This window comes from Apodemus sylvaticus, chromosome 1 (genome assembly GCF_947179515.1).
Source record: "Apodemus sylvaticus chromosome 1, mApoSyl1.1, whole genome shotgun sequence".
In the NCBI taxonomy this organism is placed as follows: Eukaryota; Metazoa; Chordata; class Mammalia; order Rodentia; family Muridae; genus Apodemus; species Apodemus sylvaticus.
Genome location: NC_067472.1, coordinates 184769558 through 184784675, shown reverse-complemented (window position 1 = coordinate 184784675; position 15118 = coordinate 184769558). Strand labels below are relative to the sequence as shown.

At 53.1% G+C, this 15118-nt stretch overlaps 1 protein-coding gene across 3 annotated transcripts in view; it reads left to right on the top strand.

The window, feature by feature from the left end:
* The first annotated feature begins 667 nt into the window (after positions 1-667).
* The window catches only part of Fcgbp (Fc gamma binding protein), an 84851-nt gene continuing 70400 nt past the window's right edge, over positions 668-15118 (top strand). For 2 of the 3 annotated variants that reach the window (XM_052167805.1, XM_052167822.1), the window contains exons 1-7: positions 668-855; positions 1189-1245; positions 4800-5149; positions 8062-8632; positions 9219-9823; positions 12261-12828; positions 14126-14718. In XM_052167805.1, coding sequence (XP_052023765.1) covers positions 1191-1245; positions 4800-5149; positions 8062-8632; positions 9219-9823; positions 12261-12828; positions 14126-14718 — 2742 coding nt within the window. In that variant the 5' untranslated portion in view covers positions 668-855; positions 1189-1190. The remainder of the gene's footprint in view (positions 856-1188; positions 1246-4799; positions 5150-8061; positions 8633-9218; positions 9824-12260; positions 12829-14125; positions 14719-15118) is intronic. The other variant, XM_052167814.1, reaches the window with a different exon arrangement.

Sequence of the window (15118 nt, the reverse complement as noted above, 5' to 3'; positions counted from 1 at the left end):
TATAACGAAATCGCAAAAAGCAGAAAAAAAAAGAAATCCCAAACCAAACAATTCTCTAGGAAGTGAAACCCTGACCTTATGGAACCAGGAAATAGAGATCTCGAGCCTTCATCACACACCCCAAGCCCCAGAACCCCCACCCACCCCTGCCCCACCGCAAATAGTGTTGAGAACCTCAAGGAGCCCAGCAAAGCTAGTTTTTCATGTTTCCATTGTCTAGGAGAGAAACCCAGGAGACTTTGATGGACTTGGGGTAAGGCTGTTATGATACATGTCACAGGCCTGGGTCGAGGCTTCAGAGCCCTGGTCACCCCCAGACACCTGTCCTCCACTGGTGCCTGGAACGAAGCTGTGGAATGGCCTGGAGCCAGGGCTCAGCTTGGGACTGCAAGGAACTGCCCGGATATGGGTCCTTCACTGTTGTTTCTGGCAGGAGTCAAAGAAATGAATCTGGCCAGTGAGCCAGCAAACATGACCAGTCGCCACCTCCCAGCTCAAGTTCAAACCCTGCCCACGACCCTGCCCATGTCCAGGGACCCAGGATCTCGGCATGCTGCTCCCCAGCTGTCTCTGTAAGGACGACGCCCTTCCATGACTGAATTGATCCCTAAGCTGCCAGGGTGTAGCCACCAGCTGCTCTCACACCCTTCTCAGAACACAGGCTACAGACAGACTCATTCTCCACCCTTGGCAGATCTTCAGGGCTCCCATTCCACCTGGTCTGAGATCGGCATCCTCCTCCAGGAAGTTGGCACCATGTCCTTGTCAGGTGACCCGGGGTGTGGCCAGAGGAGCCAGGAATCTCCACTATATAACCTAGATTGCAATCTGGTCCTGCAGCTCGGGGACCCGCAGGTGAGAGGGGCTGGGGTTCCCTGAAGAAGCGGGACAGCTAACACCCTATTCTGCATCCAGGCCCTAGATGGCCTCCTCTACCTCTGTTCTTCGACCCCTGGATATCCAATATGCCATGCATTGCCCTTGATCCTCTCCTCCTCACCTCATGGCCGGCCTCACCCCCACCCCAAACCCATCTAGTCCTGTCTAGTCAGCTTCCCTTCCCATGTGAGCCTTCCTTATATCCAGGTGGCTCTTGTCCTGAGGTTGCCCCCTCCTTCCCCTTCTGTCCCTTCTGGAACGGTCTCCAACAGGACAGCATCTATTGATCTCCCATTCTCTTTACTGCAGACATGGGATCCCTGTGGCGCTGGTGGGCCCTGTGGGCTGGAGCAACCCTCCTGTGGGGTAAGTCAAATCAAGCACCGCTTAGGTCTGCGAAACTTCTTCTGCTTGTCCGGGTCAGCACCTTCACGCCTTTGTCCCCTCTACAAACCAACTTCCTTTACTGTTCCTTCCTCCTGCAACCCAGGTAACGTAAATGAGACAGAGGCTAGCTGAAATTGGAGATGTCCTTAGGCACAGAGAAAAGTGTGATAGATTTCATTTACACATCTCTCTCTCTCTCTCTCTCTCTCTCTCTCTCTCTTCCTCTCTCTCTCTCTCTCTGACTCTGTGTGTGTGTGTCTATTTGTCTCTGTCTTTATTTTTTCACATACCTATACACACATGCACATACATGCACACATCCATGTGGAAAAGCCCACTAGCTCTGCTCTAGCTTTCACGGACCTTATGTCCACATTTCTACGGTCTTTCCCCCCTTCAGAGCCTCCACATAAACCACCAAGTCATAGTAAGACGGAACCCACACAGACTGGACGGAGCTTCCATTCAGAACTGCAGCCAGCCAGACTTTCTTGAAAAATGTGAATGTGTGGCATTTTTTTTAAGGCTTCAGTCTTTCCTATTAACAACCAGCAAAAGCTGTTCCAGGTGGAGTATGGTGCTCTAGTGTCCAAGGTTGTCTCCAAGACTATTGTACACCGTTCTGTCCCTCGTCGGGCCCTGCAGTGTCTGAGTTCAAGAGCCCTGTGCAAGGGGCTCAGGCTTTGGGGGCAGCCAACGCCAGGAAGGCACGTAAGAGGACGCTGCATACGTTAGGAAGGGAATGGGAGCATAGGGAGAATTGCTTCAACAGGTTCTCAGGAAGGCCAAGGGCTCAGGTTTGTAACATGGAGGAACTAGGTAACTGGACCCACAACTGCGTTTTCTTCAGGGTTGTCCCGGGAGGCCACAGTGGACCCCAGGAACACTGGTGGGGAAGAATTCCTCACAGGCTTCCTGCAAAATTCCCAGCCTGAAACCAGCAGTCTCTGCCTCTTTATCTCCAGTCTGTCAGAGAGCACTGCTCTGTCTCCATCCTCAGCCAGGTCAATGACACCTCACAGAAGGTCACAGGGGAGTCAGCCATGGTCAGCATCAGTGCCAAGCAGAGATGGCTGGCCATGGCACTTCCCGGCATGCAGTAGTAGGTTAGAGTGGACCATACTGTCTCTGTGCGGGCTAAGCCCAGCACTGCGCTGGCCTGCGGGAACCCTGGGCACAGAGTACTTTGTGCTCACAGTCCCAGCATCTCTGACCAATAGGAAAAGGGGTTTGCCATGGCGGCTGGCAGAGCGGGTGCCTTGGTGACTGTCTGCTTGAAGGCAGCAGTGACATTCCAGGGCACTTTCCAAACAGCTGGTGGTGTCACAAGTGTGACTCTGCAGCCCTATGAAACAGTCCAGTTACAGAACACGGCATATCTTTCTGGATCAAGGGTCACAGCCAGCAGCCCAGTGGCTGGGGGGTTTTTGTTTTGTTTTGTTTTGTTTTTTGTTTTGTTTTGTTTGTTTGTTTGTTTGTTTGTTTGTTTTGTTCCAGTTGTGCATACAACCACCCAAAATGTAACCATGTGGTGGAGCAACCACTACCCACATCTGCTTAGAGAACACACTATGCAGTCTCCACTCTGGCCTCCCAGTCCTGCTGTGATCTGGCCTACATTGTAGCCATCCAGGTCACAGAACCATCCATGGGAGTGTTGTTGGTTCCCAGGGTCTCAAGGATGACATGGTTGAATTTGAGGTCCCGCCAACCCGCCATTACCTGTCTGCAGATATGTGCCGATGTGGGCATCCAGGTGGGCTGTTTGGCACAGGGGCCATAAAGGATCAAGTGACCTGTGAGCCTTACATAGTCCTGATCCCAGATGTAGCAGCCTGATACCCTGCCTATGTGATCACGAGTATGCCAGGCACTGGGGTGTGGCCCTTCTGGTTGCACAGACAAAGGCTACCCATGAGCTAACCATAGATGGGCAGGCACTTGGGGCCAAACTCACATGGGTAGCTCTGCCAGGCAGTGAGTTCTCTGCAGAAGTGGACCCTGGCCCTACTGACAAGATGCACACAGCCAAGGTCCCAACTAGCTTTGTGCTGCTCCCTTCAGGCTGGCCCAGGCTGTGGGCGATGGGACAAGAGCTGCCAGTGGCCAGAGTGAGTGACAGGAAATGACCCCTGGCCTTGGCCTCCGACCATGCCTTCCCTACCTCTTCTCTTCTCCCTGGCCTTTGACTTAGTTAACCTTTCTATCTCAGTTCTGTCCTCCAGGGCACCCATCCTTAATTTCTCTCAGCCCCTTTCCTCCCCCTACAGAAGCTGATTCTAAATCAGGATCCCCTACTGTGCACTCTATGGGTTTGTGGTGAGGTGGTAGAAAAAGGGTCTTGGGGAGACCCAGGGAGCCAGGATGGAAGGGCTGGTCAAGGTTTGATACTTTAGGAATTGATACAGTCATCCATGCTGCTGACAGCTGCTCACTAGGACTGCAGATGCTCAGTCAGGAGATCCAGGGACAGTGACAGCGAGGACCCCGGGACAGGGCATCTCTGCGTTCCAGCTTCCCTGGGCGCTTCACGGGCTTTGACACAGCTAAGGAACAGAACCAGGGCCTTGTGTGCAACCTCAGGCTCAGCCATTCAGAAGCTGCCACCAGGCAGCTCAGGTGTTGTGAGGACACAGAGCCAGAGCCACAGGGCCTGGGGTCAACCACAGCTGTGCCTGGGAGGTCTTTGGCCTGTCACCACCTCTCTAGGCTTCAGTTTCTAACAAGCTAAGGCATGGAATGTCCTTAGATTAGCTTGTGGCAAGAAATCAGGGCAGTGCAGGGTGAGCTGTGGTGGGGAGAGGGGTCGGGGTCAGAAAGAGTTCTTGAGAACTGGAGGCCAACCAGGAAGGGCTGTTTCTTCCCAGCTGGTCGTCTTCAAACTGGGAACCAAGACCCGGGGGTTCATTAGCCTGGCAAAAAAGGGTACCCCACTTCAAGGGATGTTTGTACTTGCATATTGGAATGGGACATGGGTTTATATTAGTAATCATATTAATTATATAGGCTCAGTTACAAACAACCTATGATTTAACTTGTTAAAATAAGCCAATGTCCCCCTAAATTTCTATGGAGAAGCTGTTATTGTCAGATCCATATCGCTGGGCACGGGAGCCAGATCACCGAACATGATCTCTCCAATGGCCCAGCGTTGAGCGCTTGAGCTAGGGCTTCTTCTGAGGTCTCCTCACAGTCATCTCCATTTTGCTAAAGACTCCATCTTCCATTTCCTATCCTCTGGCAACCTCCAGTCTGGTGGGAGGCTAAGGAGGGGATATCAAACTGTAAACAGGTGACTGTGTCAGCAGCTGCTCCTGGTCCTTCCTCACTACCTGCCTTTCCTCTGGGCAAGCTCTGTTAAACAGTGGAGTCAGAAACCCTGGGAGAGGAGCTCTCTCCATGAGCCTGCAAACCCCGGTTTCCACGCCTGTACAATGGGTAGCTGTGAGCCAACCGCACATAGTCCGCACTGTAGGAGCCCTTGGTATCTGTCCTCAGGACCATCTCTGACTCCCACTCTCTTTCCTCCCCAGCTCGGCTCGCCCCAGCAGAGGCTTCCTGCCAAGGCGTTAAGTGTGCATCTGGGCAGCGCTGCCAGGTGGTGAGTGGGAAGGCCAGGTGCATGGCAGAATCCACAGCTGTCTGCCGTGCCCAGGGTGATCCCCACTATACCACCTTTGATGGCCGTCGCTATGACATGATGGGCACCTGTACCTACACCATGGCTGAGCTGTGTGGGTCGGATGAGACCTTGCCAGCCTTTAGTGTGGAAGCCAAAAATGAACATCGGGGCAGCCTCCAAGTCTCCTATGTGGGCTTGGTCACGGTCTATGCCTACAGCCATTCTGTGTCTCTGGTCCGAGGGGAAACTGGCCTCGTTCGGGTAAGTATTCAAAGTTTAACACCCATGAGTAGTCAAAAAATGAGAGCCAGAGTCCTGGTGTTAGACCCCAAAACTCAAGGCCTTTTTTGTAGGTGAGTTGGTAGGGAACTGGTGAGATTTGAAAACCACACCTTCAAAACCTTTCTTTCACAAATGCCACTTCTAGAAATGTTAAGGACATGGTTAGAGGGAGAAAAAAAATCTGATGCTATTTGGAAAAGCAAAAAGGAATTTTTTTTAAAAAGTGCACAAAGATGTTCTAATTGCCCAGCAATAGGGGATTTGTGATGTGACAAAATAAGTTAGCGATCATGTGCTGGGCCTGATCACTTCCTCAGTACACCCTGTATCCAGACTTACAGGATCTCTTTGAGGTGACATTGTGTTGTGAACCGGCTCAGGAAAGGAAAGAGGCTGAAGGTCACTCGTGATTTCCCAAGGCCTGAGAGGTAACACTTGGAAGAGGTTCGCGGCTGCAGGGTCTGTGAGCTGAGTCTGGTGAATATATTGCTCTGCAGTGAAGGCAAGCAGCTGCTCTCTCCCTTCCCTGCCATGTCACTGTGGAATTATGGGAAAGCCTCCGATTATGGGGAAGTCACTGTTCAGCTTGAGAGTCCCTTCTCTGAGATGCTGAGGCCAAAAATGCTTCAGATGTTGAACTTTTAAAACTTTTGGAATATTTGCATATGCATACTGTGAAGGGACTCAAGTCTGAACACAAAATTTAGTCAGTTTTCATACATTCCCAACACAAAGCCTGAAGATAGTTTTATACACTACACTCAGTGAACACATTTTTGAATCTTATTCATCTTTCTGGAATTGGGGAATGGCCCCGTGTGCCACATCTTCTTAACGTGCACAATGTGTCTGATTCGTTTATTATTTCAGATTCCAGATGTTGGAGTCAGGGTTATGTAACCCAGACAATGGCCACTAGGATGCCAACCTCCTAAACATTGTAATTAACTCTTCATTTCCCAGAGGCACACATCTGTGCATTCCCGCCAGACTGACAGTTTCTCTCTCTCTCTCTCTCTTTATGTACTTGAAAGTCCATTCCTGTCATCAGAACACATCACCAAAATGACTCCAACATATATATTGTTAACCAGGGTGCAATGTTTAATTTTTGCTTAATTTCTGGATAAATTTATGTGTATTAAAACTCATAGCTGGGCCCTGGGATAAGCCTGATCCGAGCTCCTGAGGAGGCTCTGTGGCGAGCACAGGCAGCCTGGGCAGCTGAGGGGAAAGCAAAGCAAAGAGAAGAGGAAGAGGAAGGTGCTTGGTGGCATGGCGTCTGTTTAGACGGCAGATGGGGGACAGGTGTGTGGTCAGCGGCAGAGCACCAGCCCTAATTTCGACCCACAGAAGCACACACTTCCCCTCTCAAAACCAAATGCACACACTGCCAGTGTGTGCCTCCACTGCCACCCATTAAGATGGAGATTTTTCATCACCTAGGACCCTTCCCTCCAGCAACTTTCTTCTCAATCCTTCTCCCCATAGAGTACTTGTCCTTCCCAGCATTTGGGAAGCAAAGGCAGGTTCCTGTGCGAGGCTGAGGCAAACCTCGTCTACATACTGAGTATAGAGATGCACGAAGACCTTCATGCAAGGTCACGTGATAATACTTCCCACTTGTGCATATATGACATCATGGTCTTTCTTTCTCCTCCACACAAGAAACTACTTCTGTGGGTACTTTTGTTCAGTATTTATTTTTAGATGTTCCTATTGGTCTCAATGCCTTTCCGATGCTGGCTGCGCACTGTTCCGCTGAGCCGCATTCAGCCCGCTTCGGTTTACTCTGAGAGACAGAGTTCACGGAGTGGCCCGGGCGGCCTCACGCTTGCAAGCCTCCTATGTCCTAGAGTCTCTGGGACTCTACAGTCCTTCCAGGCTTGACCCAACTGCCCCTTCTCTGGGGAGCCTTCCTTAACTGGCAGAATTCATAAGTGTTTTCAAGGCTCTCCATCCAGCCCCAAGGCCTGTGCCGGGGCCCCCTCCATCCTGCTCCTGACTCCTCCACCTGCTTTGCCTGCGGATGCTGTCTCAAGGTTTTGTCCCCACCGCTTCCATAGCAGCTGTCACAGGCTGGGTGCAAGGCAGAGAAATGAGAGGCCTCTAAAGTGAGGGAAAGTGAAGAAAAGAAAGGCCGTGGACCGCTTGCTTCACAGGCGAGGAGACGTTCAGGCACGCGTGCCGCTTTGTACACGGCTCGGAATGTGCCAGTGCTCGTGTTAAAGGTGCCCCCGGGCGGGGATTTTACTATGCTGATTGGCATACTACACTAATGGTTTCATGAGCTGGCAGCCCTCTGGAGACTTGTCACCTTGGCACCTGCAGGTCTTGACCTGTTCTGCCCGCAGCCTCCTGGCTCTCACTTGCTCGTGCCATGAACACGAGCCCCGCTCCTTTATTGGCTCCCTACAGCTGTCCCTTGCTGCCACCAGACCTGTCAGGTCCCTTCCTCACACTGGCTTCATGCTTGTAACGAGCCTGCCATTCTGCAAGGCACTGTTGGAGGTTCTGGAGATAAACCCGTGAGGCGGCCTCTCATAGGAAACTTGCACACTGTGGGGGAAGGCTAGATAGCTGTGGGAAGTGGGAAGCAGAGGGGAGGGGCAACAGGAAGGGGCTACTGAAAGGGTGACCAGGGACAGCCTCACTGAGCCAGTGACACCTCAGCAGACATTGCTGGGGGAGGTCTTAATGCATATCTTGGTGAAGAACACATCAGACCACTGGCAGTGCAAGAGCAAGCACCCCTAGGCTCAGCTAGCGACGAAGGCCAGGCCGGAAGGAAGGAAGGCGTCCTGTGGGGCTAGAGCTGGGGACTTGGGTGGAGGAGATGAGGGCTGAAGGAGAGATCACACAGGAGTCTGACCACTGCCGCCTCTCTGCAGATCGACAATCAGCGCTCCCGCCTCCCTGCCTCTCTGAGTGAGGGTCGCCTGCGTGTGCACCAGAGTGGGACACGGGGTGTGATCGAGCTGGACTTTGGGCTGGTGGTCGCCTATGACTGGGATGGCCAGCTGACCCTGAGCCTGCCCAAGCGCTTCCAAGACCAGGTGTGCGGGCTGTGCGGCAACTATAATGGAGACCCTGCCGACGACTTCCTCACGCCGGATTTGGACCAGGCTCCTGATGCCCTGGAATTTGCAAATAGCTGGAAGCTGGATGATGGGGACTACCTGTGTGACGATGGCTGCCACACCTCTTGCCCCTCCTGCACCCCAGGCCAGACCCAGCACTACAAGGGAGACCGTCTCTGTGGCATGCTAACTCTGTCCACAGGCCCCTTCTCTGCCTGCCATGAATTCCTGGACCCCCAGCCTTTCCTAGAAGATTGTGTGTTTGACCTGTGTGTAACTGGAGGGCAGCGGCTCAGCCTGTGCCGCGTCCTTAGCGCCTATGCCCAGGCCTGTGTGGAACTGGGTGCCACTCTTGAGAACTGGAGATCACCAGCCGACTGTCGTAAGTAGCACCTAGGACAGGAGCCCATGCTGAGGGGCGTTTGCCCAATATCTGAATCATGATTGTGATTCAGCCTGATGCCGGGCGATGACAGAGACACAGGTCAGCCAAGACTCTGATAAAGCTAGCGGCAGACATATAGCCCTGGAAAGAGGAGTTTGCAGTGACTGGAGGTTAAGATAGAGAAGGCACAGACGAATGGTAGGGGCGTGAGAGAGATGGGGAGATGAGGAGGGGAACCCCTGGGCCTTGGGAGGACTCTGCTTTCCCCTGGGTGAGACGGAGCCACAGGAGGTTGGGGGTGAGGTCCTGGTCTGAGCCTGCATTTGTGGTCCGTGGGGTACTATGGAGAGCACATTCAGTACAGCGGGACCAGTCAGGAGGCTGCTATGGTTCCTGGGCTGTGGAGACAGATTCTGCATGCATGGGCTTGGAAGGTGAAAGTCTCAGGATTTGCCCACTGACTGGTTGGTTGCCCAGGGTGGAGGGGGGCGTCGGGGCCTGAACATCAAGAAGGTAGGAGCGCCATTAGCTGAGGGGTGTGGACCTCCCACCCTGACCTGACATACCTTCTGTCCTTCCTCAGCCATGTCCTGTCCCGCCAACAGCTGCTATGATCCTTGCAGCCCTGCCTGCCCGCCCTCCTGCAACTCAGAAGCCGTGCCGACCAACTGCTCTTCCCGCCCATGCGTGGAGGGCTGCGTGTGCGCCCCAGGCTTCGTGGCCAGTGGTGGTGAATGTGTGCCTGTCTCGTCCTGTGGGTGCATCTACCAGGGCCGCCTGCTGGCCCCGGGTCAGGAAGTGTTTGACGACAACCAGTGCCGCCGCCGCTGCACCTGTGACGGAGCCACTCAGAAGGTGACCTGCAGGGACACTTCAGGATGCCCTAGTGGCGAGCGCTGTACTGTGCAGAATGGCCTCCTGGGTTGCTACCCAGACAACTTCGCCAGCTGCCAGGCATCTGGAGACCCGCACTACGTGACCTTCGACGGAAAGCGCTTCGACTTCATGGGGACCTGCGCCTACCTGCTGGTGGGCTCGTGCGGCCAGAACGCCGCACTGCCGGACTTTAAGGTGCTGGTGGAAAACGAACACCGAGGCAGCCAGACTGTAAGCTACACAAGAGCCGTGCGCGTGCAGGCCTACGGGGTAGAAGTGGCTGTGCGAAGGGAGAATCCTGGAAGAGTGCTGGTGAGTTCCACCAGGCAGCGGACTGGGGGAGGCTGTGAGTCCCCAGAAAGATTAGCAGCTATAGTTGGAATGGAATGGTCTTTAAAAAAAACCTAGCCTTTGCATTTCCTTCTGAGGGAGGAAGGACAGAGTAAGATGTTTCATACTAGAGCAGCAGCGGCAGCGGCTCACAGCTGGGCTAGCTGTGGAACTTGGATGGACTCACGCCTGCCTGGTCTTTAAAGAATGCCGCGGTGCCCACGGAGCGCACAGTAGATCTTGGTGGTTGCTGCCTTTCATCTGAAGCTTCCGGGTTGTGGGCCTGTGCATTTTCTGGAAAGTGATGGTTCATAGAGCAACGTGACATGAAATGTCAGTATCAAGCTGGGCGTGCGTGTTGAGGAGAACACCGATCCTCCCCCCCCCCCCAGCACGATGGAGCAAGGCTTAAGTGCCCCCCCCGGGGGGTGGTCTTCAGAAGGGCCCAGCCCCCACTGAGAGTAGAGAGAATCCATGTCTCTGTAGGCACCAGAGGCACAACTGGAAAAGCGGGCAAATGGATATTCACACAGCTTTTCATTCTTGTAACAAAGAAGTTTGGGTAATAGGTGGAGGTTGGCCGATCCCCTAGGGAGCGGATTGGAAACATTGGAATTGGGAGAGCAAGCGAATTTTCTGGGCTTCCGGTCCTGTGCACCTCTCACACGCAGACCCCCAAAGTGAAGAAAATGTTGCTTATAAGCAAGAGTTTGGTATGGGGCCTCCAGATAAGGAGAGGGAATAGTTATTAATTACAGGTATTTGTTTCCTCGCCTATCTGAAAAGACGCTTGCCCGAGGCTTGAGCACTCACAGCTCGGTACATTGTTACTACTCACTTCCGTGGGCTGTGTGCTTTTATTACCTCCTCTCCACAGCAAGCAAGGAAAGCAGTTTGTTCCTTTGGCTGAAAAAACTGAAGTAGAGAGGTTGAGCCAGCTACTGAGGCTCAGTTATGAGCTACTGAGAGGACCTTGGTGAGTCTGAGACGCTCAGGAGCTAGGATTTGGAACCCATATGTTTTGCTTAGGAGTTTACACTTTTAAAAAAAATTCTTTTTAACAACAGATGATGGTGGCACTTGCCTTTAATCCCAGCACTTAGAAGGCAGATCTTTGTGAGTTTGAGGCCAACCTGGTCTAAAAAGTGTGTTCCAGAATAGCCAAGGCTACCAAGAGAAACCCTATCTCAAAAAAACAAAAGAATAAATGAATAAATAATATTTTATTATTATTTTAATGGAGGGCATAGGCTGCAAACATAAGTCCCAGAGGGACCCAGAAGTATGGGACCCCTCTGGTCTGGACAATGTGCTACCTACCGTGGATCCTGAGAATCTAACTCAGTCCCCCGAGTCCTCTGCAAAAGCAGTTCATGCTGCTAACTACCGAGCTACGGCTCCAGCCTGCAGGGTTTTTTATATTCTGTCACCTGTCTCGAACTCAGAACCGGAACAGACAGAAAGGACAGTATGTGTAAAGAATAAGCGTGAGGGGCTGAGACTCGGCAAGGACGCTGGTGGAGCGTGAGTGAAGGGACCAGAGACAGAGGAGCGGAGGCAGGGGCTAACTATAATCAAGCCTGTGGATTCAGATGAGGCCTGGAGAGCAAGGGAGAGGCCCCCGGGTAAACGATGACCTCTTCTGGGCAGAGGGAGCAGAAAACGTGAGGCCTGAGGCTGGGAAATCCTGAAGAAGATACAACAGTACCCAGGTCACCGGGAGGTGGCGTGCAGAAGCAGGTGGACCTGTGGGTCAGAAAGCTGGGCATGAGTAGGGCCGAGTGGGTGGAGATGCTTGCTTTTACACGGGGTGTGGGGGAGGCATTGGCAGCTGTGGGTGCGGAACTGGGGCGTGGGAGTGAACTGTTGTAAGCAGGGGTATGGCAAGGACAGGAGCTCTGGTTCCGGGCACACGCATGGCTGAGATGAAAGGGTGGGTGGGGCTGGGCTGGGAGATGGAATACCGGTCATCGGGGTCGTCTGAGGCCGGCTCAAACTTGCCATAGAAACGCGGACTTGCAGGACCGTAGGAGAGGTTTGCTCACATCTGAGTGGAGCAGAAAGCAGAGAGGACAGAGGGAAGTAGAGCCAGGTTAAACCTAACTCCAGGATTCGCACTTCTCCACGCTTGTCCCACACCTCCAAGGCTCCAAAGCCCTCCTAACGCAGTGCAGTGGTTGATGATCAAAACACACCGGAGGCAACACACTCAAATAGGTTCCAGGGAGACAGGTGAGGTAGGCTTTGAGAAGCAGCAGTCAGAGGTTTGGGTGTGAGAGTAAGGGGTGAGAGGTGATGTGGTAGGCAGAGGGAACAGCCGTTATGAAGTCCTGAGGTGGAGCCAAAGAGGGGGTGGGGTGGAGCCGACTGATTGAAAAGATGAAAGGTCGACCTCCTTCCTCCCACATCTCTTCCCCAGGTGGATGGCATCCTTCAGTACCTGCCCTTCCAGGCTGCAGGGGGCAAGATTCAGCTGTACCGCCAGGGCAATAATGCCATCATAAGCACAGTCTTTGGCTTGACTGTCAGCTACAACTGGGATGCTCACGTGACCGCCAAGGTGCCCAGCAGCTATGCTAAAGCCGTGTGTGGGCTCTGTGGAAACTTCAACGGGAACGCAGCTGATGACCTGGCTCTGAAGGGTGGAGGTCAAGCTACCAGTGCGTTGGAATTTGGGAACAGCTGGCAAGAAGAGATAATACCTGGGTGTGGAGCCACCGAACCCGGCGACTGTCCCCAGCTGGACTCCCTTGTGACTGAGCAAACTCAAAGCAAAAAGGAATGTGGGATCCTTGCCAATCCCGAGGGTCCGTTCCGCGACTGTCACAAGTTGCTGAACCCCCAGGATGCCATCCGGGACTGTGTCTATGACCTCTGCCTGCTGCCCGGCCAGTCTGGAACACTGTGCGATGCACTGGAAACCTACGCCACTGCGTGCCAGGCTGCTGGGGGCACTGTGCATCCCTGGAGGAGCGAGGAACTTTGCCGTGAGTACCAAGAATGGCTTCCCTGGGGTTGGGTCTGACGTTTGCTCATTAGCATACAAGTAACAGCCTTTAATCCTCATGATGCCCAGTGAAATGGCCCGTGCTTATGCCATGGAAGAGCTGAGGAGACCAGAGGTACCAACTTGCAGTTACGTGCCTGCTCTCGTGACAGCCAGGAAGTCAGAGGCAGCCGTGTATAGTGACACTGTTGACAGAGACATACGTAGAGGTGCTGCATCCACAGGGAGCTCGGGCCCCTCTGCAGATGCCCTTGGTCCCATCTGGACACTTTACCCACGCACATCTCTTTGCTGCAGATGTGGATGCAGGAAGGGCTGGCAAGAAGTTTTGCTTGCCTTCTGCATAGATTTGGAATGCCACGTGCCCAGCTCCTGAGTTGTAAACATCACCCTAGAGTGTCCTGTGGTGCATACTTTAACTGCGTCTTGGAACAAACGATCTCACTAGTTTTTTCAGCATGAGGACAGATGTAAAACTAGTGGTAGGCTCCCTGCCTGGGGTGAGCTGCCATTTCGCTCTTGAGGGTTTGAACTCTGTGTGTGGAATGCGCTCCACCTCTTGCTGCTCCAGCTCAAGTAGACATAATTGCAAACACCGAGTCTCCCAGCAAGTGGCAATCTTGGACTTTTAAGAATCTTTGTTTGTGGGAAAAGCACGGGACAGGGGACCTTTTATGTCCCTCATCCAGTTTCCACAAAATTTAACATGGTATTATTTACAACTGCTATTACAGTGTGTGTGTGTGTGTGTGTGTGTGTCTGTGTGTGTGTGTGTCTGTGTGTGTGTGTATGTCTGTGTGTGTCTGTGTGTGTGTCTGTGTGTGTGTGTGTCTGTGTGTGTGTGTGTGTGTGTGTCTGTGTGTATGAAAGCTATGTTGGGGAGTGGTAGAATGCTTTTCTTGAATATCAGAGGTTCTGAGTAAAAAGAAAATTCAGAAGCAGAAGGGCGTGCAGGAGGGCAGAGGGTATAGAGGAAGACAACATCTGCTGACACACTGCATAGATTACTCACATGTACATGTGCGTGTGCATGTTTAAAACATGCATTGCATGCAGTTTATGCCCAACTTGAATACACAGAGATAATCACAGTTTGGGTGTTGTTAGAATCAAAGGTTAATTGACGGATCCAATTAAACGAGAGGGGAGATGTCCTCCTGTGCCACTGAGTACACAGACCTCTTGCCTCTGACCCAGTGTGTGTGTGGATGAAGCGTAGGGGACCCACTGTGACCCTTTGAAAGACCTAATGATCTTGGCCACCCCTCTCTCTGCAGCACTGACCTGCCCACCTCACAGCCACTATGAACTGTGTTCCTACGGATGCCCGCTGTCCTGTGGAGACCTGCCAGTGCCTGGAGGCTGTGGCTCGGAATGCCGAGAGAGCTGTGTTTGTGATGAGGGCTTTGCCCTCAGTGGGGACTCTTGTGTGCCTCTGGCCTCCTGCGGCTGCGTATACCAGGGCACCTACCACGCACCAGGAGAAACCTTCTATCCTGGACCTGAATGCGATTCTCTTTGCCACTGTGAGGAAGGCGGCCTGGTTTCCTGCGAGCCCTCATCCTGCGGCCCACATGAGGCCTGCCAACCATCCAACGGAGTCCTGGGGTGTGTGGCTGTGGGCACTACCACCTGCCAGGCATCAGGAGATCCTCATTACATCACCTTTGACGGCCGCCGCTTTGACTTCATGGGCACCTGTGTGTACGTGCTAGCGCAGACCTGTGGAACCCGGCCTGGCCTACACCAGTTCACTGTCCTGCAGGAGAACGAGGCCTGGGGAAATGGGAAAGTCAGCGTGACCAAGGCGATCACGGTCCTGGTGGCCAACTACACCCTGCGACTGGAGCAGAATCAGTGGAAGGTCACGGTGAGAGCAGAGGCTCCCCACGGGGAGGGCCACAGTACGATGCACAGAGGGCATGCAGAGCCCCTGGGGAACGTGGGCAACGGGGCCAACTAGAGGACATATTGGGAGAAGCGCGGAGCGAGGAGTCCAGGAATTTCCCAGTGTGACTCTGACTCCTCTGTCCTACACTGCTGACTGTCCCCACTGAAAATCTCTGTCTTCCTCTCTTCTTGTACTCCATCTCCCTTTGTCCCACAAAGGGTCTGCCCTGGTCTCACCATAGACAGGATGTGGTGTGATCACGCAGAGGAAAGCTCAGAGATGGGAAAGGTTCAAAGAGGGGGGACGATTTGTGACCCCGTTATCCCCTTAACTATAGCACCGACAAAGCAGCTACAGGGTTGAAACGCTGCACCCAGGC